The sequence below is a fragment of the Mercenaria mercenaria genome, chromosome 6 (assembly GCF_021730395.1).
Source record: "Mercenaria mercenaria strain notata chromosome 6, MADL_Memer_1, whole genome shotgun sequence".
NCBI classification, from domain to species: Eukaryota; Metazoa; Mollusca; class Bivalvia; order Venerida; family Veneridae; genus Mercenaria; species Mercenaria mercenaria.
In genome coordinates, this window is record NC_069366.1 from 37,218,055 (window position 1) to 37,245,876 (window position 27,822).

Consider the following 27,822-nt stretch of genomic DNA (forward strand, 5'->3'; position numbering starts at 1 on the left):
ATTCAACTACCATATAGGTATAACCATGATGCCTTGGCTGCACTTCGCCAAAACCGCTGAACCACGTCTGTAAGCTGGAACTCTCCTACTGTCTCAGTAGATTACAAACTCTGTGTCTCATCCTCAGCTTTCCGATGCTCAGCCTATACCGTATTTGCTATCGTCTATAGCATTCAACTACCGTTAAGATGCCTGGCCCTATAGCTCATTTTGCAACTCTTCTTTAGTCTACGAAGGTGAAATGTCTTTTTTTAAAAATAATTTGTCCGCCCTTGGAGCGTGGTTGCGATATCTTTCTCATCAAGGTACTGGGATAAATTATTAGTTGAGTCCTCAATGTGTCTACATTAATCGTTGAATACTGAATGAATTCACTTTTTAATTACGGTCCATCCGCCCTATCAGGCACAATGAAGCATATAAATGCCCCGTCTTGAATTCAGTCAGTCAGTCAGTCAGTCTTTATGTTTAATAAGGGTCCATCCGCCCTTTCGGACACAGTATAGCATTTAGCTATTTATCATGCAACTACTATGCAAAGTGCCTGATATCACTTGCCTGATATTTTATTTTGTTATCAGGTCATTGACCTGATATCAAAATTAAGCTCCTCCCATATTGACGGACTAGTTTTTACATCAGTTTCCTTCCAGACTGAATTTCATTACAGAGTCCAGTTTCAATGTTGCACAACTTTTTTTCTAAATAGATTTTGTAATCTCAACAAATTTCCTTTAATATGGTTGTCTCTAATTTCATCACACAGACAGTAGCACTGAATGACGTCATTGTGAAACGTTCATAATGACATCACAATGTTTACATGGATCAATTCTAAGAAAGGTTTACAATACACTTGTCAACTTATATTAGCAAAAGTGTTTGTGTTACTTATTATTCTTGAATCAGCTAATTATAATTCTTGGATCAGTGTAAATTTAGTGATTTTAAAAAGTTTTGTCTGGAACTGGAAGTGAAATTTTCAGCGCTTTGGACATGTAGTATGTTGTATAATATAGAAATAAAGCATGTTCTGGTTTATTCAAGATCATGATGATTTTTGATTTTTACGCAGGTAAGAAATCATTTCATTGTTATTTTTTACAAGAATATCAGAAAGTCAAAAACATTGTCGGAGTAGAATTCAATATGGCTGCCGTATTGTTTCGTTCAGAGTTTCAGGGGCGGATTAATTTTCAAATCCGTAAAATATAATTTTTTTTTTTGCTTCAGAAGACATGTTTTACGAAATAAGAGAAGACATGTGTTTTTCTAGGCAGTTTGTATGAGTTTCATGTTAAATAGAATACCAAGCTACTGTCTTTTGATATCAATGTTATCAGGTCTCGGCTGATATGGGCGGAAGGGGTTCGGTTCCCTCACCCCTTCCGGCCCATATCAGCCTCGACCTGATAACATTGATATCAAAAGACAGTAGCCTGTTATTCTCTATATGTAGAGTATAGACCCCCGGCATGTCACCAGGCATGCCGTTAAAGACAATTTTCTAAGCCAAAGTGGTGAAGAAAATTTACCTCTACGCAAATTCCGTAGAGTATAAGCCAAACAGTTCAAATAATTTTTAAACCAAAAGTGGGTCACTGTCACAGCCATAAACAACAGAGACTCGAGACGTGGTTGCAGACAATAGCGAAGGTTTCAAGCAGACAATAGCGAAGGTGTCAAATTCGCCCTTACAAGGGCGGTTTGTCGCCGCATCGTGCAGGCTGGTCCCTCGTTGAGCGTAGAGCTTGAGAAGCTTGGGGTCTTCTCCGAATGCCGTCTGGTGAACCGTACTGGTAGATCTTCTGTCTGGTCTACACATCCGTGTCACTCGGAGTATCCCTCGAAGTATTCTACCGCAGCGTTCGTCGTTGCTTGTGGAGTCCCATCAGTACGACACGAGTTGATGAAGCCGGGTGGCCGAAGCCTATGTGTGATAAAGTACCGAAGTACAGTGATGGTTCCCGCGTGTAGAATCGTTGAGAGTCTGTATGGCCCATCCTCGTCGTCCCATCCCTTTTCAGAGCCACTCCCTACGGTCTTAGTCGAGACACTAAGGGCTGCACCCAAATATATTTATGGTTTACATCCGTCGATGCCCCTGTGCCTTCTTCGCGACGCGCACGCTCCGGAGGGTAGAAGAAGTTGAATTCACTGTCATCCGTCTACCTATTTATACCCTAGCAGAAGTGCGCTTTGATTGGTGCTATTTATAGAACTTGTTTCTGACTGGTCCAAATTCGTACATGTACCTATTATTTTACAACGAGTACTTGCTCTAACAAATAGTTGGTTCCCTTTAACTATTGTATATAACATAATGTGTGATACTGGGATCCAGCTACCACTGTAATTAATACAAATCATCCATAAATAACCCAGTTTCAATTATTTACAACAATTCAACTATAATTATAGCAATAAAAGAATGCAGATTGAGTCATGAACTACCTGTGCTTATGTATCACGTTTTCAATACTTGAAAAATACAAATTATTCTGACAGTACACTACAGGGATAAACGCTTTACTCCTTTTCACAAGCTGGCCGATACCGAACAAATTATTGTATGATTTACATAGTAAGCTGTAATATATTTTGGCAAAAAAAAAAGCTAAAAATAGCAGATCTCGTGGAAAATACAGTAAGTGTTTAATTTCTTGACTTGTAAACTTTAGACAAGATAGGTAATGCTGAAAGGATATTATACAACTTTTAAGGAATTTGACACTTGCAATTCAAACTGTTTACTTATAAATATTCTTTCCATTTTTAAACAGAAACTATAAATATTGAATCTTTCGCTTACGTATAAAGGACATGTATATGATATCAGATAATATATAAATATCTCCAATATTGCAGACATATCATTTGCTTCATCTATACTGATTGCAAGCCTTGAAGCAAAATTGTCACATGTCTACAAAGAGCTGTGCGCAACATTATGAACAAAAGGCATTAATACTTGCAAGAGACCGTCGAGTGAAGTGCACATACAGCAGCGTTTAGTAGACGTCAAAACATTACTTATTTTTGTCTATGATACTTACCTATTCTGTTATATTTAGTTTTGTGTATATGCAGCTGAGTTTACGTATTAAGGTAACCGGTTCACAAATAAGCAAGTTATATATAACAGTGCTAGTAAAATATATCAAATATTGATGCCTGGTAAGTTCATATAATTTTGATATCATTTGAAAGTGCATTGTCTACTGAAAAAGAAATAATAAATTATTTGACAAAAATATGTTATAGAATTTTTATTTTTTAACCTGATTCTTTTTCAGTGATACTTCAACAGAAATTCAGATATTATAGTGTAAGATTTATCATTTTCCAGTAAAAAAACATGACTGTAGTGATTCATGCACATTATTATGGTCATATTGCTCCAACTAATGGAATGCAGTCATCCTATCAAAAGTTAAGAGATTTCTTCTAGGTCGCATATAACCATTAGTTTGGAATTATTGACGGCTAAACGTAGGCATACTCAAAAGAAATTACTAGTATAAAGCATATTATTGGGAGCGACGACACCACCATTTTTTGTTGTTGTTTCTGCCAAATATTGACTCATTTCAAAGAAAATTGAATACAAAGTTCAATGATAGTTTAAAAATAGAAAAAGTGATATAATTGTTATCGTTGTTTTGTTTTATTTAAGTTTAATGATCATTAAATAGTGTGCATAAATTTCACTGAAATCTGTCAATGCTTGACACAGATGACAACAAAAAAAGTAAAATTTCCAGTGGATTTCTCATTTCGTATAATATGACATACTGAAGATGGGTGGAGGTAATCCAGTGGGAGCTAATTGCCATTGGAAAAGGCATCGAATAAAGTATCCTGTCAAACATTATACTTATTGTATTTTAATGTAAGACGGATGACAACACGTGAGAAGTGACATGTGACGTTGTCATAATGTTCCAGTTAGAATTATTTTCACATATAAGTAAGTTATATATGGCATAATGGCAAAAATGCCATAAAACAATAACCCAGGAAACAAGAACTCAGTTGATTTATCAGTTGTAGTTAGTATTTTGAAATGATAAACAGTTTCTATTGGATCGTTTGGGACTATTTTGTAGTTTATGTCCTAATGGCAGATATAGAAGTATAGAATCCAGTCTTGACAAAGACAAATGTATATATTGCAATAAAAATACTTATCTTTGTAATGTAGCCTTTAGGTCTGCAATGGCAAAAATAATACTTATGCATTTATAGCAAATAACATATGAGATTTAGCCGGAGTTTTGCAACAGAACAAATATAAAATGGGCAGTTTATTAATTTAGGTTCAGAAACGAATATTTTCAAATGGCTAAGAGGATGTAATATTGGAACACATATGCAATTAAGCGAAGAATGAGAATGAAATGTTGCGTAAAATATATGAGGTAATGGCAAAACTGGTATATGAGCGGAGACATGAGGTTCCAACACGAATGTATTTGATTCATCTTCGAATGTACAGCATTGGCGAAAAGTTGATGTATTACAATGATAAGCTATAAATAATACTATGGAGGTAAATATTATATGTTTCATATATGCAATCACAAAACATGGAAGTTTCAATACAGTCACATGACAAATTGAAAGGAATTGTAGTATACTCGTGGTGAAATAACTTAGTACAATAAATTTCACGAGAAGAATATTGGAGCTTATGTAAGAACTGATATTCCAACCCGTCTTTATACGTATTCGGTGTCCAGTTTGAACTCCATATCACATGTACCTTTCTTCTGCGGCATTATTTGTTCAAACACATATGCAGAAATGAAATAAATAAATAAATAATAATAATAATGAAATAATTCAGATATGCATTCCTTTAACATATAATATGCAGGTTGTAGAAAATATATTTGTTAAAAAAAAATAAATGTTAACAGACTACAACTTGAATAATACTCCTTTATGTATATTTATTTAATGTGTATTTTCACAATGTAAATCTGAAGGCCCCTTTAATATCAACAATTTACTTCGTGCAGTCCACGAGAGACACTTGACGAAAATTCAGTAGAATAAAACGTAAATGCATCAATCTGATGAACTTGTATCTATTTATGCCTTTTTCTGTATGATTTATCTCCCGTTATCCAGTTGTCTTTGAAGAAATTGAAAGTGTTCTTTTCGGCGAAAATACGTTGCACGTGCACGTTTCATTTTTTTAGGAAATTCATTCAAATAAAAGAATTTTCTATTGGTGGTAGAAACACGTATTTTGACAGAAAATGTAAAAAAAATGTTTTGTTGTTTCTTTAACTTTTTTTCTTGTAATTTTCTGCACTCTTCTGGAAATATTTTTTGAAATATTTCCTTTTCTAACTGAAGCAATGCACTTAGAAATTATAATACCACAAACAAAACATTGTTTGTATATATTATGAATATTTAGAAATGTTCAAGGGTACTAAGAAAAACTGATATTCAGATCAAAGCTATGAAATTGTAGATAAGGAATATAACTGCATCTGTTCACACCTTTAGCATAATTTACCAAGGATTTGGCTTTTGATATCACTTCTAATATCTAATAATATACCCTATAGACCTGTCGTTACCCTATTGTTTTTCGCTTGCAATTGCCAACCTTTTGGTAGAAATTCGCGTACCAAATGACGTGACCTCAGATAGTCCGATAAGTGTCCCGATGAATGGTCGAGATTAGTCTTTGCGATAAGATAACATCTAATCTAATGTCGCGATAAGCCCGAGCCGAACGCCCAATAGCATACTACCGCGCTAATTGCAGACGATAATATACCAATTTCGACTTCAGTGTGTTATTGAACATTCAACTGTACAGTTCATGTTTTACTATAACCGCAAACCTGTGTCACGTTTTGGACTAATATTTATAGCATTATCTGTTTAACACTCGTATTATATAGCTAATGTTTTCTGGATTATAAGTATATTGTTTTCGGTTTTTGATAGAGCTATGGCGCATGTCATACGGGGGTCACTGCACATTGCGCAAGGGTCAACAATTCTATGCCGGGGAGTTTAAGAAATACTGGAGAGTGAAAAGTTGTGTCTAAAATGTCAAGAAGGAAGCAATCTAACCCAAAGCCATTCAAAAGTAAGTGGAGTTTGGTTTTTATGCTGAAATATTTATATGATTCAATCAAGAGAGGAAATACTGGTGTTAGAAAATTCATGTAAAAGCGGAACAACATCTTTGTGCTATCTTGGTTTTCTATCGGTCTGGAATTTCCGATGCAGTTTTGTCAACAATGCAACCATCCATGTATGTTATATGATTAGAATAGTTATGATAAAAGTTCTTAATTGGAAAATACTTTAATTATAACTTTATTTTTGGCTATTTGGATATACAAACATAAAATTTAAAATATTAATTGATTACGTGTCAAATATTCTGTCAGTGATAAAGCAGTTTCTCCAGATTATTGTATGTTATTGTTATGACTGTTGACAAAATGAAATTGCAAATACATATTAAAAAAATACTTGCATATTTGATATATCAAGCAGTTCATAACTATATGAAATACATAGTGACTGATACAAAATAATCCATTGTACTTTTTAATGTTCTGTTAAAAATTGGCGATTTTTCTCATTTATTTTTGTTTGGATTTTGACAGTGTCTGATATTGACCTAGGTTGCTATGGGCATACAAGCATTTTCAGCTGGTGTCTGATAAGCTAGTTTCTTGTTGATAACGACTCGAAATGACTGTAGCGATAAGTTTACTGTCCCCCATCTTCCTATCTTGTTACTTTATCATTATTTTATCTTGTTCCACTTTTCGTTATCATGTTGCCCCTTAAAAGGTAATTTATGAAAAAAAAAAGCTTTTTTTATCTTCCTCAAGGCACGGAATGTATTTATTAACTGGACATAATACTTAGGCTTGTTTCTCAATTTTATCATTGATTTATGAACGAAAAGACACACAAATTATATCGTTATTTTTATCTAAAATATACTTTTTAAATAAAATCTTTTAATATTCTTTGTTTAAACTCATAAGCAAAGTGGACATGTGATTTGGAATAGGACCCTTGTAACAATTTGTTCTGTAGAATAATTTTGCATCAATATCAACGACAGAAATAATTATTTCTAGCATTCTCAATCTCAGACCAAAGGTTAACTTTAAACAAGTAACTTAATCTAGAAACTTATATTTGTGATTTTTCCCAACGTATTAGTAGCTAACTATAATAGTTAACTTTTAATATGAAATGTTGGTGTATTGCTTGAGTAATTGATTATCTGTTTATTTCTATCTATAATTACACGCATGTGTTATAATTTGTTGAATTTCTGAGTTTTGTCAGCGTAAAGATATTGTTTTTGTTACACGTTATGGGATTTTTTTTTTACATTTAATGTAATTTTGAAGAATACTTAGTTAAACACCACTCACTTACCAGAAATATGTCTAGTACATAAGATTTAATTAATTCACAAACTGAAGTGTGTATGTAAAGACAGTTTTCCAAGTATTATGTTGCAATCTAGATGGATTTCGTGAAAATTGTGTAACTACAAATAATTCAAATTTGCGCATCGAATTAACATGATATTTATATGCAATATTCTTAATTTATTCAACTGCAAAGCTATACAAGACATTATTCCCGTCATGAATAATGCATGTTGCATTTTTTCTTATAAAAAAATGTTACACATATTTACAGCTTTATAGCAGATTTGTAATACAGGTAACCCTCTTCGATTCTGATTCATTTATAAGTGAACGATAAGGTTAGACATAGGTTGATAGTAGAGCAGAAGTTGCAGTTTCGAGCTAAATTGGCATCAAAAGAAATAAAACACGAATTTTCACTGTGCTAGAAAGTATATGATAAAACTCCATTTCGCCCCTAAAACAACAAAACAGAGATAAAGAAAACAATACAAACATGATTTTACGACATAGTTCGACCCGGGTGCTGTAGAATATGGACCCGGTTTTGGATATCCAGCGATAGATAACGTTATCTCAATAATTGTCCATGATACTTAATTTTATGGTTGTCATATATCATATCTCCAAGCTTATCCTGGCCATAACGTCACTATCTACGCTGCCTTATCCACAAATAATTTATATCGCCAGTTTCTTATCCGGGGATAATTTAGGCTGCAAGATAAACCTTAGCAAGTTTTATGGGTAATGCTTTTGTTTGTGTTATCTCTAGAAACATGACTCTTAACGGACAAACCCAATTGATGGCAGACATGTAATCAGAAAAAAAGACTTTGGCGTATGTTTCTGCTGTGATTGTCCGTCTGTCCGTTTGTCTGCATGCCCGAAAATCCTCTTCAGTGTTTATCGGAAACTTTTTTTTTGCAATTCAGTAATAATACTCCCGCTGCAATTATGATATTGGTTATCATATGTATTTTTTGCTGTAAACCCATAGTTTTGTTTTATTGTGTTACATTTTGTCACAGGAACTATTTTATGTGAGTGTATATATAATTGTTGTCCGTCCGTTTGACTGAAAGTCAATTCACTTCTCATTGTTTATTACTTACTGTTGATCACTCAGTCGTGACTGTCTTTCCATCAGTGCGTCTATCGTTTTATTTGCGTAATAGTTTTCTATTTCCTGCTTGCGTTTTGCTATAACTGCACCATTCTTCGTAACACTTTTTTGACCTCATTAATGTATAAGGGGTATTATGCATTCCTCGAAGCATTTTAGTATATGAAATACATTACAAGACACACTCACTTTACCAAAACGAGCACTTTCCATTGTTTAGTCCTTTAATATATAGAATTAATTTATTAGGCTCATTTAAGGTGGTCAATCAGATTTTTGGCAATCAAGGTATTTAGTTTCAATCTTTACCGTCTGACAAAATATAGAAAAAGAGAAAAAACTTGATAAAGTATTGTTTTATTGTGATTTACTACCCTAACAACAATTTATTAATGTGATTTCATAAATATTAACCATGAAAGCAATGACTAAAGGCCGACCATAAACTCAACAAAGACAAAAAGTTGGTTGATTTATAAAAGTGAAACCCATATCAGCTTCTCCATAACAGGCAATATATTCTACAGGAATGTGACAGAATTTTATCATTTTATGTGGCCCTTGAGTTTATAGGTTTTGTTCAGTTTATCTATGGTTATCTGCCTCCAGTATTTACTTAAGTGATAAGGCAAAAGTTTGGCCATCCGAGGTATGCTCTTGAAAGTGATATGAAATCTTACTGTCTTATCACGCTTGCATAAAAACTACATACTCGGTCATATTTTAGATCAGGGGTCACCCACTATTGATGGTACCTTAGATACGAGATAGGAGAAATTTTGATCATAACTGAACAACTTTCCTTAAGGTTTTCTGTAGTCCGCAAGTAAGCCTTGCTCACTTTTCAGTGTTGTCATTGGATAATGGATTCCATTCAATGGTCTTCTATTGCAGATTTTCCTTTAGGCCGATGTTATGTGCCTGTGGTATGTTGCAGCATATCATCAGACTCAATCAAACCTTTGATTTTGCTTGTTTTCGTTATAAACTTGCAAACCACCTTTGTATATATTTGGTTTGTCTATATACATAAGCATCACCTTATCTATCTTTTTAGATGGCTTCTAATACTATAAGTATTATTTCATGTATTTGTTGTTTCCATATAGTAAAGGCATTTTATACAATTCTAAGCTGAGACATTCTTCGAACAGAAACACATCTATTATCAGGGAATCCATCTATATTTTCTTCTGTCGACCTGTATTGTTTTCTATACAAGATGCTGCTGCATTTTCCCCATCAATCACAACTTCAGTATCATATGGTTTATCATTGTCTTGTCTGCCTTACCTATATGTTCTTATACGACAGATATCTAATTGATTGTTTTAATCCTTTCACTAAAAGTAAGATTTATCTTTTAACTGTGTTTTTTTTTCTATTGTTATTTTCGCTGCATCTGCTCAGCCTATTACGAACATTGCTGATAAAAGATCGACTTCTATATTTCTTTTGTCTCATATCGATTGACACAGATAAACGTATATAAAAGATACATATTAAAGCAACGACGGCTGAGTTTTATCTATGCATGCTATCTTTGTAGAACTTTTCTATTCCATTTATCATGTTTGGTAGAGATGTATCAGATATCCAAACATTAACATATGAGCCGTGCCATGAGAAAACCAACATAGTGGCTTTGGTCAGGATCCATGCTGTTCACTAAAGGTTTCTCTAATTGCAGTAGGCTATAAAAGCGAACAGCATGGATCCTGACCAGACTGCGCGGATGCGCAGGCTGGTCTGGATCCATGCTGGTCGAAAAGCCACTATGTTGGTTTTCCAATGGCACGGCTCATATTATGAAACGACAACTGAATGTATTTCTCATAATCAAATACAATACTGTATTGAGGGACACCTGATAGCACAAATACTCATTTGATATACGACTTACCTTCAGCATAATTTAACTTTGTCTGCTAGATTACTCTTTATCTTTTAGTTGTTCATAGAATTATTTTTCGTTTTAGTCGTAGACTGTACTTGGACACTCAGAAGTCTCAGTGTTTTTTAACAGTTTTTGTCAAATTTGAATTTGCAAATTTATGTCTGCATATTTGATTACATATATGTATGACTATAAAGTTCTAGAATTTAAATTTACGTGTACCGTAATGTATATCACAGTATGCTTTTGTCGGCAGACATATATATATCAAAAGCCTGTGGCACTTTTATTTAAACTTTATTCCTTTCAAGTTGTCTTGAAGCAAAATAATTGTTAGAATTCAAAAATAGAGCTCAGCATATATAAATTTGGATCTAGAATAAAATTAGTGAGACTAGTCCCACAGTAATTTCAGACTTGACTAAACTATACAGGAAAACTACCCAGTATAAATTGTACATGTATAAGGACATTTTATAATTACTGGTAAAATGTCTAGCATACATCAGACATGTACTAGGTCTTATTAAATTATTAAACACATTACATGATCAGTTTGACAGACAAAACTGTCCTGTCTTCAAATAACTTGAAACAAAAAAATATGTGAAGAAGCTGTGTGAACAGAAAAATACTTTGAATATATCATACATTGCAGATCGACATTTATGTTATTTATTTATGACAATTCCTTTACAAAGCCGATATTACTATGAAAATTTGCATTGTGGAAATTCCTGGAAATAAAACATCGATATGGTATAAAATTATACAAAACTTTCGCGCCAATAGCCGCTTCCTTCCGTGTCCAAACCGCTTCCATTCATTCATTTATTTACACTTTGTACGCTGCATTATTTTATTTTATTGATACAGGGAGAGATTTACCCAGGACTTAGAAAAGAAGATAATTATCAGTACTAATAAATGATATGAGCCGTGCCATGGGAAAACCAACATAGTGGGTGTGCGACCAGCATGGATCCAGACCAGCCTGCGCATCCGCGCAGTCTGGTCAGGATCCATGCTGTTCGCTAATAGTCTCTCCAATTCCAATAGGCTTTAAAAGCGAACAGCATGGAGCCTGACCAGACTGCGCGGATGCGCAGGCTGGTCTGGCTCCATGCTGGTCGCATACCCACTATGTTGGTTTTCCCATGGCACGGCTCAAATATAGTGTAAGGAAGCATTTACGATTTGTCATGTAAGGGTTCAAAACATTCGTTTTTAAATACCAAGAAATATACTGAAATAAAAAGATTGAAATACTGACAACATGACAATATTTTTCTTCTGTTTCTTCACTCTAAACGTTTCCTAAAGTCAATGTCGATCTCAATAATGTCTTTCAGGACACAATGTACATACCTGGAAAATTAGAAAAGGCAGAAAACAATCTTTATGTGTTAAAAACCATTATATTGTTCTTGTCAATAAAACAAATAAACATGTATATACATTTTGCAATTCATTATACTATAAAATTATAGGTGATTAAACACTAAATCAAGATGATTTACTGTGATAACCTAATATAACTTGACAAAACATATTTAGTAACAATCACATCCACGTGACATGTAGTTTTTATCTAATGTTAATTAAAAGTAACTGAACGTTGTTTTTTTTTTTTTTAAATAAGATGTAGTAAGACTTGACTTGGTGTAAAAACAGTCCACGCGTTCAAGTATTTCTATTAATAAACATACATATAAAAGTGTCTTGGCGTTCACAAACTAACCCGCATATTTAAAACAAAATCTGTAAAAAGTAATTAATTACTGGAACCACATTTTATATTTTAAACAGTTTATTTACTATGCAGTAACGTTCAAACAAAAGTTTATAGATAGGAATATATGTTTTTTTGTTATTAGCCAATATTTCATTTGTTGTATAGTGTTTGCTTTGATCAGTGTCCTCAGGGTAATTAATTTCATAGGTGTGGGTATATCAGAGTCGTTTATCCTGGAAACAGAGGAAATGACATAGCCTTCAATATGAGCACTATGTTCCACTGAATGTCCGGTAAGAAATTAATGCAACCCGTATTAAAGTTTCCTCATATAGCGGACTGATTTTATAGTGTTTAATGGTGCACTATGATCATCTTCACTTAAATATTTTATTATTGAATAATGACTGAAATGTAGAAAATCTTTATTAGATATATTGAATTTGGCTAAATAGCTATGTGTATATAACTGTTGAATCATATCTAGTATCAGCCGTTTGTTAAGAGAAAATCCATTGTAGTGGTGTTTAAGAAAAAAGAAACTTCCAATTTTACTGGTATTTAAGATAAAAAAAACTTTTCCGTTTTTAGAGGGGTTTAAAAAAAACTTCCATTAACTTCCATTTTCAGTGGTATTTAAGAAAAAATCTTCCATTTTTAGTGGGATTTAAGAAAAAAACTTCGATTTTGGTGGTACAGTCAAACCTGCTTAAGAGACCACCTGTATTAAGCAAAAACCTGTATTCTATTATAAGTTCATTAATTTTAGGTCCTTTTATAGTGCATTTCATATATATTGTACCTGTGTTAAAAGACCAATTGTCTTATGAGACCACTTTTTTGCTCTCCCTTAAGTGGTCTCTTAAAACAGGTTTCACTGTATTACCTATTTCTACTCTGTTTATTTGCATGTCTTTGAGTGTGTAGTATTTCCAAAGTAACACACACTTCTGTTAACACACAAGCACACACGCACGCACAGATACTGTGAGGTAATTGTTTACATTTTATGTTTACTTACATACTGTAAGATAACAGTTTTTTTTTTCAAACATGAAATGTGGACATTATATATCTTTAACAATGATTTATTGTTTTTCTGAGTTTATGAACCTACCATGGAGCCCATAATGTTATCTTAAGATATTCCTAATCACGGTATTTCGGTCAGTAATCTTTGAAGACATCCTCTTAGTATCTGCTCTATCGTGGCTGAGATTTACACCCATATCACACTTAATGATAGTAGCCCTGATAAGCAAATGGGCCACAAGTGAAAATACCTGAAACTCCTTATATGGAAGCAGCAACCCAAACAAACTAAGAGATAACAGCACATTTGCAATTGGGTAAATTTTGTAGTTTTATCTCGGTATTGATAAGATACGAACCCACCAACAAGGAGTCAAAGAAAAAGTATGTTCTTTGAAGTGATCAGATATGTGGGTAACATCAGAACATTAAATTTTGTCCTATAGTATTTTAATTTGTAATTTCAAAAAGGTACATTGATATTACACAAAAAGGCAAGACAAGAGTATCATTTAATGATGCGCAGCTTAAAAACCAATACTGTGCACAATAGTAAACAACACGTGAATAATATGTTGATATTTTATTGATGAGTGGCTTACAAAATCATATATTAAAATATAACACAACAGTAAACTTTAAAAAGACGCACAAAAAGACAATAAAGGGCAATTTTCAAAAACAGTAAGACAATTTTCAAGACAATATCATCATTTTCATGACACATGATGTATAAAACATATACGCTTAAAACAGTAAAACATTGCTTACAAAAAATCCGCTCATAACACTATAATCAGGATAAAATTATCATTTTAATTGATTTTAATAACATATGGCTTCGGTAAAAAAATACATATATGAAGTTCATAACATATGAACATATTACATTATTAGTACATATCCCTAAAAAAGACAATTTACAATACAATATTACAATCATTTTATGAGACCTAAATGAACATAAAAAATACAGAATATTATATGTCAATTGAAAAGAGAAAAAAACAAACATAATCAGGAAATTCTATAGCATTATATTCAACATAAACTAAAATATAAATTATAAAATGCATGTTTAATTGTTGCAATTAAGGGTTATTTAACATGATGTTAACCAATTACAATAAACAAAAGTGAATTTTAATAATTTTCAGCATAAAAGTTATTCAGTAAACTGTTTATCTTATTTCTTTATAACATTTGGATCCTGTTTGATAGTTTAGAGTAACTGTATCATGTGTTAGATTTTCGCAACGATGCTTTCATTAACGCAATAATCAGATAAGCCTGGTGATATTGCAAAAAGAAAACCAAATTAGGAGAAATACATTTTATCAGTCAGGAGTTTTGGCGACATCTCTATATCTCAAGTTTTATCTTAATCTTAAAATTACTGCTTTCACTCCTTTCAAACATCAAACAAAATGTTTTCAAAATTTTATATGTGTTTCCATCACATTTTTGCGATTCTATCTATGAAATAGACCAGCTATTTTCATTTTAGTCAAAATATAGCACGTAAATGGCACGTGGCGTTAAAACACACACAAAGAGGGTTAATCTTAGAACTAGTCGCAACAGTTGCATATGATCGGTAATAACAGAAAACTCATCACTGTGCGACAGGAGTTTAGTCTAGATCGACACGTTCTGTTATGGCATGAGGCAATGCTGGCGCCATTTTACGACTATTCCTTTGTTGTTGACTTGGTACTCTTATCTGTAGATTCCCAACCAATAGTTATCCCATGGTAATCGTTGAAATCACCTGCCCAGAACTAGGTCTTGCTACCTACCGACTTGATTGTTTTTATAATTTACAGATATTTTTCTTTATTTCTTTTCTTTCGGTCTTACTGTCTCAGCACAATTCCGTCCTCCTATGTTTTGAAGCAAAAATAAAATAATCATACCATTGATAATAATACAGACCAACGAAGACGTTGAGCAGCATGTTAGGTTTTTGAACGTGTCTTATTCAATACTTGTGACAAAAAGGTCATTGCCTCGGCCAAGATCATATCAGCATACTTTCAACTGTTTTGTAGGTTCGAAACAACTAAATGTTAATATTCTTTAATCTGTAAAAAATAATAATAAAATCTGTAAGAAAAAATATTTAAATGTTCAATGACAAGTCTTAAATTCATATGTTTTCTTTTTGCATACCACATTTAACGCTGGTGTGTATGTAGTACGTACTGAAGTAGGAGCGTAAAGTGAATAGTCTCCTTAAGTTCATATTTTTATCTTTATACATAATCTATATTTTTTAAGATGACGGATCTTATTTATCAATTTATCTCGTCCATAATCTGAACATCTCAAGTTACGTATCGTGGTTCATCAACTACCGTTTGCATACAGTCAAGTATATTGTATGATATCCTGCTCCACAATGTCGAGACTTCACGTTGCGCAATGAGGATGTGGGATAGAGGTCAACTTGTATCTTGTGATCGAGTTAGAGGTCAACCTCTATCTACAATTTAATTTTACTATAAATGTTATTAATTTTGTTTACAACATATTTTGTACATTTTCATTAACTTTGATGTTTACTTTATATGACGTTAAGATCTCAAACAAAAATGTTCAGATGAGTAAAAATTCTCCAAATAAAAATCTACAACAATAATAATATCGCGTTATTTAAAAAGAATCTTACATTCTGTCATATTATAGAATATTTTAGATAAGTATAAATTACAAAACATAAATCAAACAGAACAATCTTGCATGATTACATCGGAGGAAATCTACAACAAAGAACATGTCCATTTATTTTTGCTGATATATATTTCCTAAACGATTTTATCATGACAGCGTATAACAGAATGTCTTCCATATCAATTTATGTATCACCAAAGCATGTTTCCATTCCATCGACTCGATGTGCCTATCATGTTTTATATCTCTTCATTTTCTTCTTGCAAAAACACGATAAGCGAAAATACAATTTTTATCTAGAGAATGGAGAATAATCAGTGAGTTTATTGATGTATTTATCGTGATCACAAGGGATCCTCAGTCTGAACTCATGAGGTTCCCTCCGTCGTCGTGATGTAAGTAAGTATTTTAATAGTCTTTATTCTTTGAGAGATAAGCAGCATCAGTTTAGATCTCACTACGCATTTATTGCTGGTAAACTACCAGATGATGAAAATTTGATTACAGGTCTCGTAGCTCAACATGTTGGAAAAGTTGATATTAATACCCCGTCCCGAAATACATGACAAAGACAAACTAATTGAAATGAAGTTGTATCAAAACCAGTTTGTTTGTTTGTCTGTTTTGTTTGTAAGGATCGGCATGTAATAACGACACTAAAACAAGCTAAATACAATCCCATATATTCCTAAACCATCACGTTGAAAGACAGTTCATGTTTTTCATTTTTCCAGTTGGAATATATTCATTCATGTCTTTCTGCAGATAGGTATGTTGCTCCTTAGAAGATATGGTGTATTTCTTCTTCCTTTTTCAAACGTCAAGTGTTCACAGACTTTCTTTTATGGGTCCATCTAGGTCGTCTTTGAAACAGCCGAATCCATTACTATGTATGTGTTGATGAAATTCAACATGATTCAAGTCGTTCTGTAAATAATGTTAAGAGAACTATGTAATCGTAAATATAACTCGGACAAGAGATGTTTAAGATCAGTCACATTTTGAAAAGAATCCACTGTGTAGTTTTTGTCAAGAAATTATTAATAATAGCACGAACAAAGAACCATAAACATTACAGCTGACAAGTTTGTAGGATTTGTGGATGGTTAGCTCGTTTTCCTTTCCTGATATAATGACCAAAATGAAATCGCAAGTCCTACTTCTATATCAGGCATCGGCAGATCAACTCCCGAATCCGCCATGATATCACGATTCGGCAGATAAACCCTCGATATCATGACCCGGTAGAATCGCGTACATCCGTCAATGCACCATGGCTTTACCGGTGGCAAAGTAACAGACCTTTGGGACAATACAGTGTATGAAATCATCACGATCACTCGACATTTTGGTTCTTGTATTATGCTGAATGACAACATGACCTCTGGACAGCAAAATCACTACCATTTCAAATAAGTTGGTATTTTAGCGTGACATTTTACGAAATCTCATCGCATGTTACTGATGTAAGTGGGCATTAAATGGGATATAACATTATATTAGTACCCAGTATTTTATAAGCGTTGTTCCTAACCACATTGCAGGAATTCTTTTGGTATGTAGCTTCCAAAGAGATCATGACGGTACTATTAGTGAGTCGTGAATCCGATGAGATCACAAAATATGTTTGAGGTTGTTTTACACTTTCGCATGCCGACTGGAATGTGTCGATTACCGTTCATAAGTGCTACAGCGATATTAATTATTATAGCATAAAACGATGACATAACTTGATGAAATAATTCTTCGTAGTGTCTGGAGTTTGATCTAGATTTGATTGTGTGAAAATGTCTAGAAATTTATTTTTGGTAATCTGCGATGGAAATCTGTGAAACTGATCCTATTTGCGTGCACATACAGCAGTTTGGAAAACCAAAATAATCGTTTAGGGCGGATCTGTTTAAAAACAAGACAGATTTGCTATCGTAGAGAGATAAGGACCAACATCTCAAGTATTACAAAGAACAATGCCTCCACAGTCCCCTTATCTCTGCTGGAATATTCTGGCCATAGACAAAATGCAATTTGCAAATTGTAATTATCTCTAGACGTGATTTAGCACCAAGGAATCATGCTTATCTATGGAACTCAGGCCTACCCATTTCTCGTGCTGAGATACCATCATCTCATATATTCTATTTCTTTATGAACGTCCCGATAACTGATTAGAAAAGCTTGCACTGTGATAGATTTTGCTCAAATTAATCCATTAACCAAGATGGTATAACGGATACCGGTACCGATAGCGGCCCTTGATACGTTCTCTTCTTATCAACCGGGAACCATCATATGTAATTAGACAGAGAGAAGGACCAATCTGCCACCGTTTCGATAATCAGTCCAGATTTGGCGACAAATTTTATCAATATTCCACATATTTCGCAGAAGACTCTGACAATTTTACCATTTTCCCAATTTCAGGATACTCTGATAATCCCAGATAAATGGCATTTTTAGTCGGGACTTCAAGATACGACACTGGAGTGATAAAGTGACGGTTTTATTCGGAACATTTTCATTATTTTCCCGCTTTATCTCAGGCTATCAGCACGGAAGACGGAGCTATCCGATCTCTCGTTTTCTTATCGTACACGGCCAACTTACTCCCAAAATATAAAATCCGTCAAGCGACCATAATACATCGAGATATTAATAATGAGATTTTGGGGTATTATGCTTATCGGCATGTTTTTATAGATTTAATTGTCAAACCTTGACGTTTTATGATGCAAACGAGGGATTACTGATGCAGATATGCTGTCCAGTAGAAATGGCACCATCTGCGCAAGATGAACGACAACGTTTTACCTACATTATAATGTTTTCTATATATTAGAATTCGCCCTTCTTAAAGTGCATTGAACTTGAGAAATATTCTATGTCAGTTTAAAGTTTTTGCAATACATGAAAGTGCGGTAACTGATACATTTTTATATAGTGTCCTGCAACTGGTGCAATAAATTTTGTACAGTATCCTTCAAATGGTATTATACAAAACTTTAAGTGTCCTTGAAATGATAAAAAAAGCAATGGCATTTAGTCTTATTCAGATGGTATAATACAATGTTATCTAGTACCCTTCAAATTTAAAAACAATATTATCTAGTGTGCGTCTGTATTGGACGATACGATTTCTTCAAATTCTAAAATACAGCGTCATTTAGTGTCCTCCGAATGGTATAATACAGTGTTTATTATTTCATGTCTTTCAAATGATATTATATAATGTCACTTAATGTCCTTCAACTGGCATATTCAATACGATCTGAGCGCTGAAATAGTAGGTGTTATTTAAAGCTACTCGCCCACAGTTTGAGTGAATGTTTCAACATGTTTATTTCCACTAAGTTCCGGGCATAGACTATATATGACACTGAAAAATGATAAAATGGGTGAAAATAAAAGTTAGATATTGGTAAAAAGGCAAGAAGAATGTAACTTTTCTGCATTATTTTAAAAGCGTTGCAACGGTTTTACTACCTTCTGCGCAGTATTTTTGGTTATTTATAAGAATATCTTGCAAAAATCTTATGACATCACAATAAGTTTGTACCACTATCACTTTCAGAGTACTCACTTTTTATGGATTTTTGAGAGAATTTATTTCTCGCATAAAAGGTGTGGGTAAGTCCCTTTAAGGCTGAAAACATCTTTATTTATGAGAAACATTGTTGCTCTCTCATTTTTTTTTTTGTATTTTTTTTTCGGAACCGCATTAAGTGCTTATAAATTATGAAAATTAGATATTACAACAAACTAACAGTTATTTGGCTTGCACAATTTGTGTTGTTCCTCTTTTTTCCTTCATGCTTTTCGTGATATATACATTTACGTGTATCTCAACAGGACTGAAATAATATATTCAACATCTGAAATAACGTTACAGAGGTAGAAAATTTAAGAGCTAAAATGTGATTTTGAAATAACTTTGTCTTAAGATCTAAAATCTCAAATGAAGACGTACGGAGTTTTTGTCATTTAAAAAAACTTTTTCAGAAAATTGATATCGGTGCGCCGTACCAAGTTTGAAACAAATTAATGAATTAACTTTTGATAAATATCGAATCTAATTGAAAAGATTCACCATCGCGTATTGGTACTGTAAGAACTTGCTATGTAATACTGATTGTTTATATAGTTATGAAATTTAGATTACATTTTGTTAATGCGATCACTTATATCTGAAAAAGTGAAAACTCATTTTGACAAGCTTTGATCAGATTAGAACATTTCGACTAGACATGAAGACATACAGCTTTCAACTAATGTCGGTGTTGTCGTGTGAATCATTGATTGTGATTATCTATCATTTTTTTCAAAATGCATTACAACAAAATCAAAGTAAAGATGATGGACATGTTATATGACAAGTGTCATTTTAAAAATTATATTGAATGAAAAGATAGCAATATCTTTTTACCAGATTGTCGTATTGTAGCAGTGTTTCTGTTGTTTAGCTTCAATAGATTAAGGTTAGTTGCTGCAGTATCACTATAGTAATCTTTTTTTCTACATGAAAATATGTTGTTTCTTTTCTTCACAGCATTAGGTAGTATGTATCTGCTTTACCAGCACAAGTTTTAAACAGTTTTGTTGTCGCCCTTTTTAAAGGGATGGTCTTCACCTGTTAGCACTTAACAACATTATAATGATGTAGACATGTAATTCAAATACTTTATACTACCCGGGGAAGATATGAAAGAACAATAAAACGTGTGTTGTCTATGAAAGGACATGATACAATACAATACAATACAAATTTTATTTATTGTCGGTATGGCACATAACAAATCAACATTAGCTATGAATAGCTATTGACTGAATTATTTAACAAATATATAACAATTGATACACAATTTTAGTATGAGTAAAAAAGCATTTGCACACATATTATTAAAACATCATAATGAACAGCACATTTACATATAAAAAGAAAAGCTGAGGTACTGGTGCTAATAATCATTTCTATATAACATTCTCAAATAATGAACCAGTCTTTTGTAATGACGGGACTGATTGAAACTAAAGTCACAACTGTTTGGTCCTGCACCGACAAAACTCAGTATGATTATACCAAATGATTATGACATATCCCTCAGTAAGAGTCTGACCAATATATTTCCAAGTTCTATTAAGAATAACAGTAGAACGACAAATTCAAACAATAAAGTAGACATACTAGTAAACAATTAATGAATAACTGTAGAAACAGCAAAGTTAACAATAAATTAGACATATATATACAATTAGTCAAAATGGTAGAAATAAAATATAAAAAAAATTAATTGGTTAGACATATAAAAAATTTAGTCAGAACAGTAGAAACTACAAATTTAAACAATAAATTAGACTTAAACAATGACTCAAAACAGTAGAAACAACTAAACAATGAATTAGACTTATAAATTGAAATATTACAGATGGTGCATCCCGGGAACGTAAGGCAATTTTATATACAAACTCCAGCCTGGAAAGAACCTACAAAAATGTGAGCATGCATGCTGTTATGTAATACAACATCAAACGGAAAGCCTCAACACCGCTTGCCGAGAACGACACTAAATGTCCCGCCCACAAAAACTGCTCAAGAGTCACACATTGTACCCGACATTGATTGCTTGGTGGATCCAACGTGGTGGTTTTTCAGGAATCTGATGACAGCTTACACATGTTGCATCAGAAAAGAAGTTTTTAGTTTTTCCAGTTAAAAACATTTTACGCCATTTTCAACAAATGAATTCAGATGTTAACATTCGTTTAATGTTCGACCTCTTAAAACTATTGCCAATGGAAAAACATTAAGCGATCAGGAAAGGTGCACACACGTGTTCGCAAACCAGTGACTGAACTATAGTTAGCACCGAATCAAACTGAAGTCTAGTCGGTTTCTAAAGTACTGGATTTAATTTCATTTAGGAGTTTCTATCAAAATGGTTATCTACGGTGATTTTACATAGGAATACCCGCGGATGAGCAGTTTTTGTGTAAAATTATTATATCCGTGAATAGGATTTCCTGCCTGCATTGGACGGTCTGTGCTAAATTGCTAACGTGAGGTGTCGAAATCGGTCAAAACGAGAGCGGCCATCCTTCCATACAGGTTCAGCTTAAATTTAAGAAAAAAAAAAAACGAACAATAGGGTCTGGTTTCACGCTATAAGAAATGTACTGTATGATAAATCTGATGATTGCTTGTTTATACAAAACAAGATTCAAACGTTTGGCAGTTTGGCTCATTATTTTGCTTAAAATTTAGTGTCCGGAAACCTATCCGTTTTCATCGGTGGACAGACTGAAAATGACATACGATGAAATATAGCATTCACCTGACTCATCACTGACAATTTTCAACATAAGATTTTTTAATGATTTCTCTCACATTGGTAACAACGCGTTTTCCAAGAAATTCGAATTTTAGGGTCCCCTTTACTCCGTATGATGGGACAACCTGAACAGACAACATACGTTTCGTGCCAACTTAGTTCATATATTAGAAACACTATATATATATATATTTTTAAATCTTTGTATGTAAAGGTGTATAACATTTTCTTTTATTGTTAACAAAGACATGTAAATAGGTCGTAGACTCACAGCTTTATGGGTTTGAGCCGGTGTGGCCGCGCCATAGAAGCTCCATATATAATCTTTATTTGTTATATTACTCAATTTACTTAGCGAGTTTTCGCTAATAATGACAAAGCTTTATGAATTAAAGGCATACATTAAATATGGAAATATGAATATCAATGTTAGCGATCGGAGATAACGAGATCATGATATAGGGGTATATTGTGACAGACAGGACTGAAACAGTACTAGACCATCGGGGTGTTAAATATCTGATAACCAAAACAGATTACACATTCATTAAAATATGAATAAATCCTATCGGTATTGTCGGGGTTATTTGAAGACTCCTTTCACGGCAGATCAAGATAAGCGTATTAATTAGAAGAAAGTCTGATCAATTTCACACGCATTTACCCCACCGCAAAATTCACAAAATCAAGCAAGACGACGGAATTGTTAATTAGGCAAGTACAATTCAAATAGTGTGAAACGACAGACCATGACTGTTGTATGTGTTGATCACTGTTTATCTATACTTATCGTCCTACCAAATTTCATGAAACGAGGCCAGTTTTTTTACAAAAACACCATTTGTTTTCTACTCGTTTTCATGTCATGTGGTATATTCAGGTATGTACTGTTCAATACAAGTGTCTCGTAGTTTTCATGTCGAATAAAATGAAATTTCACCTGATGAAACCTTATTAAGAAGATTAAGTAAAGTGATATCGAAATACAATTTCACTATTGAATAGAGGATATTACATGAGTGTCTTTTCATAAACTCGTTGAATAAAATAATAAAATGCGAGGCTCTGTGGAGCATTTTATCAATTTTATTCAACGAGTTTAATGAATTCAATGTGGAAAGTCACAAATGTAATATTCTTTCTATCACATGTTACCTTTTCCTGCTGAGACATCAAAAACTCTACTTTCTTTTACTATATAAACAAGTCAATTTGACCAACGTCTCCTATACTATAAATGACGTCAAAGCTTTATTACACTAGGGTATTATCATTTTTAAGTAATGGCTTTATTACACTCCCGCGACGTCAAACATGTGATAAGTGTTTTTATCATTTCATTTCATTAAATATTTATTTTTTATAAAACAGGTAAACTTTGCTCCCATATCCTCATATATCACATCAATCACGTTCGTTATTTTCAAATTTTCACTGAAAATACAGTGTGTCTATAAAAGAAAATAAACTGCAAATTGTTTTATTCTTTGAAGTCTAATTGTTCTGATAAATTCTATTTAGTAATAATTATCATTAGGCAAGGTAAATCATCTGACACATCAGGTATATATAAGAATAATATGAAGCCCCTAAAGGGCCTTAAAACGTGTGTGTATTTTATATGATCAAAGTGAAACTAAAACTGTACCTGTGAAATTTCATTCATTTTCATATTTAGAAGTGACAACTTATCTTATAATGAGTTATGAAAATCTTAATATCTATGTGCTAGTTTTCCTCAAGGCAATAGCGCAACAATCACTTATATCTGTTTGAGAATGTATTACAAAAGGTCTCTGAAGAGCCTTCGTTTTCCCACTTTGCATTAAGCCTTTCTATAGATGAGCAACTATACATCAATATTTATATTAAATTTGTGTGACTTGTTACATAAAACAGTGAAAATCAGATGATATCTGCCAAATCAACATTACGGAAACCAGTAGTTTCAGCGGTTTCATTCCTTACAGCCAAATAATGATTATAGTCGAATGCTGTCGCATTATTTTTCGTGCCACTGCCTAGATAATATCTAAATGAACGAGTTTCAAAGGATAACATCCTTTGTGGCAGTTGTACAAATTAGATCTTCTAGATATTTAACGTTCAGGTAGATAGTGAACATTGATAGGTCTTACTTTCAGTCGTTTCCATAAATGTTCAATCAGAGATAACTTTTCCGATTTAGACATCAAAGTGACTTTCTCTGATGAAACGAAACTCTTCAATAATGAAGTCTGATTTGATAGGAAGATCTCGCTCGAATATGGCGACGTTAGTCATAGCTTCAAACGCTCCATTTTTTACATTCAATTAATCTTACGTTATATTTTTCTTTGAAAAAATATTTCTCTCTCACTATAACAAATCAAATTTAACACTTAAGTTTTCATCTACATGCAAAATATTTAATGACAAATTATGTCGATTTCTGGAGCAAGTCTAAACGTATAGACCAATTAATTAAGAACTCCAACTGTGACGTGGCCTGGTTGCTGATGTCCAATATTCGTAGAAGCTAATAAAAATAATCACCAAGTAGCTCATTACTTTTAAGTTTAATGTATACTTTTTATTTTAGGTCGATTGTAAAACAAGTGTTGTAACATATATCATATATAAATCAGTCGCCTCGAAGTTATGAGAGATGAGAAAATTGTTTTCCTTTCAATGAAAGGGAGCAACTGGTACCATTTTCACATCTTTGGTATGCCGCAGCCAGGAAGCGAACCCACCGCCCTTTAATAGTTTAGAATCTGAATGGCACTGTGACAGAGCGGAGTCTTTGGAAACATCGTAGAAGTAGAAATAAAATATTTTTACAACTCAAGCACCTACCTTATTTTTATGAAAAATGCACGGCAGTGTCAAATGAATGGAAACCCATGTACGTTTACCTTGTCTATCCTGTATCTGATAGATGAAATTACCATTTAAGTGCTTGAACAAAGAGATCATATGCTTTAAGAACAAAGTATAAACGTATATTTTCTTACGCTTTCACACTATCTAACGCAAAAACAAGAAGAATTCGTTATACAGATATTCGACCATATAGAACTCAATTTCAAGGCGCCAATTAAATAATTTTCAATTTAGTGGTGAGATCCCATCCATCCATCGATTTTTAACATATGGGGAGGAAACTCTGATTTGAATGATTTTATCACCAGTGGAAGACGTGGCAGTGTATCAGGGGTGGGGTATGATATAAGGCAGTATCATATTTTGTCTGTATTTTGTTTGAGAAGATAACCATTGGCACAGTGAAATACGATATTGATAAATGCGAACAAACCAGTATTATTATTGAAAATCAACGCTTATCAATGCACGCAAATTTAATAAAAGTTGGATAATCAAATATGAAAGAGTTGTCATCAGCAATAGGAACGCCAGTTTGTATCAATTATGCATTTTGATGAAATCATGTTGTGCACCGTTTGATCAGCTAGTTTGGAATAATTGATAAGCTGGGCTGGGGCTTTGATTTCTTGCTATCAGATTCCCTCATTATCATTATCCGTTGTTTTTTTAAAAACTTGTTATCTACTCATTAAGGGCAATCAATCATTTCACTCTTCCATAACGTGCTTCGAGAACGAAAAAAAAATATGTTTCAAAGCATTATTTTTCCAAACTAAAAAGTGGTTTCTTCTCTGATCTGTGAAGCATAGACTAACTAAATGGTGGCTATCACAAATTGTGCTGCAACATATGCTATAGACTGGCTTCATTGGTAACATTGATTTAAAAAATGCAACATATGAATATTATTGTACTAAGTATGTGCACAAAAGGATTAAATTGATTATTTTTACCCTGAAGAACAGTAAGTTCCATAAATTATAATATATACTATTTCTTGCTGAATGAAAAAAGTAAATGGTAGACTTTTTGGTAGCATTTTCATCATGAAATCATGCACATCGGATTTCATCAAATCATGCACCGTAACTATCATCGAGATTCTCATTTTGAGCTCATTTTACAGAACGTTTGTGTAACTGATTTGATTTTCATATGGTACTGGCATTGCTCTTTAATAAAATGTAGGCCAAAGACATTCTAAATAGAAGTGCCAGCAACAATCATTTACGTTTCTATTCATTTTCTAATTTGAAAACCTCCTGAAGAAGACCTCAGCTTTTAGGGTATTTTTGTGCCTAAATGAACCCAAATCTCATCAAAATACGGTTATTTTATATCTCTTACCTATATGAACAATAAATACAATTTTTGTTAATAACTGAAGTCCTCTATCATTTCTTCGACTCCATGTGGAATTCATCTACATTTTTTTTTGTTTTTCGTTTGATAAAAAACATCTCCTATCTCTACAAAAACAAAATCTTTAAATTATTATATTCACCTAGCCTGTGCTCATAAATTGTATCTTGTAAAGGTTACACCCAATTTGTCTTATCTGAGACATGCAAAAGCGAGATAACGGTGAAACAATGTTAGAGATCTCTACTATGTTGTGATAGTAAAGCCGATAAGGCTTATTAGTCGTGTCTGATAGAGAACATTCCGCTGGTGCTCGAAATATGAAGTATATATCTACAGACATGCTTTCTGCAGCCCACAATTTAATTGTTTCTCTTAGTTTTGTCGTGTGCCTTATTAGTGCAATTTTTGCGGGTTTTTTTCTGTCTCTTACATATGTTTGTGTTATTTTATGTAGATATTTTTCAGGATGTTAATTGTGAGGATGTTATAAGGTTATTTTTTTCGTTTTCTGTTATCTTTAACTCGCTGATTGTGTATTTGGTACGAAATCATATCATATTGTATGGCATGAAATTATAACTTAAAATTATTTGTTTTACAACCATACATACGTGCTGACAATAAATTGTATTTATGCCGTTTTCATTTTTAACAGTTCACACGCAGTTTAAGATTTTAAAAAATCCCTAAATTTGAAACTGTTATAAATTTTCTTCTATACCAACTCTTCAAGTTTTGTTTTTCACGTGGCATTTCAAAACCGAATTCGAAATATTTTTCATTTAATCCAGTGATTAAAATAGCTGAGGCCATTTATCTTAGGGAATTATTTTAGCATATCAGGTAGGTAAATATTTCTTCTTTATTTAAAAACCCATATCTAGACATTCGTAAATTAATAATTTATTTTGAAATACAGTTACTAGTAGCTCTTGACTTTCAGCTACATGGTATTCAGAGATATGTGGAGAGATAAAATTTACTTTTTGTCGTGTATTCCACCAAGCCGGGCCTCCCACTTTATCAACTGCGGCATCATTACTTATGTTTTATTATCAAATCGTGTTGTTTCTTTTCCTTGTCTTGTTCATAATCCATGGAAAATGGACACCTATAAGTGATTGGGGCAATTTACAGATAGAACACACAGATTGGGAGAAAGGTACTGCCTGGCTGAGATTAGATAAGAGACAATCCGCTCTGTTGCAGCGTATTGTACGCAAATCTGTAGGCGAGGCGGTAATTTCCTATCATTTTGGAATCTTTTCATATCATTTCTCAATTCCTTCAGATGAGATGTCATTCTAGAGATTATATCTTGAGATAAATAAATTTTGATTTTAATTGAAGGGCACCACGTGACA

At 33.0% G+C, this 27,822-nt stretch overlaps 1 protein-coding gene across 1 annotated transcript in view; it reads left to right on the top strand.

Annotated features, from left to right (window-relative positions):
• Nucleotides 1-5,761: 5,761 nt before the first annotated feature.
• LOC123549088 (zinc finger protein ZFPM2-like) overlaps nt 5,762-27,822 on the top strand; it is a 62,612-nt gene continuing 40,551 nt past the window's right edge. Inside the window, exon 1 of the mRNA XM_053546761.1 lies at nt 5,762-6,118. Within this exon, the coding sequence (XP_053402736.1) occupies nt 6,079-6,118 (40 nt within the window). The 5' untranslated portion in view covers nt 5,762-6,078. The remainder of the gene's footprint in view (nt 6,119-27,822) is intronic.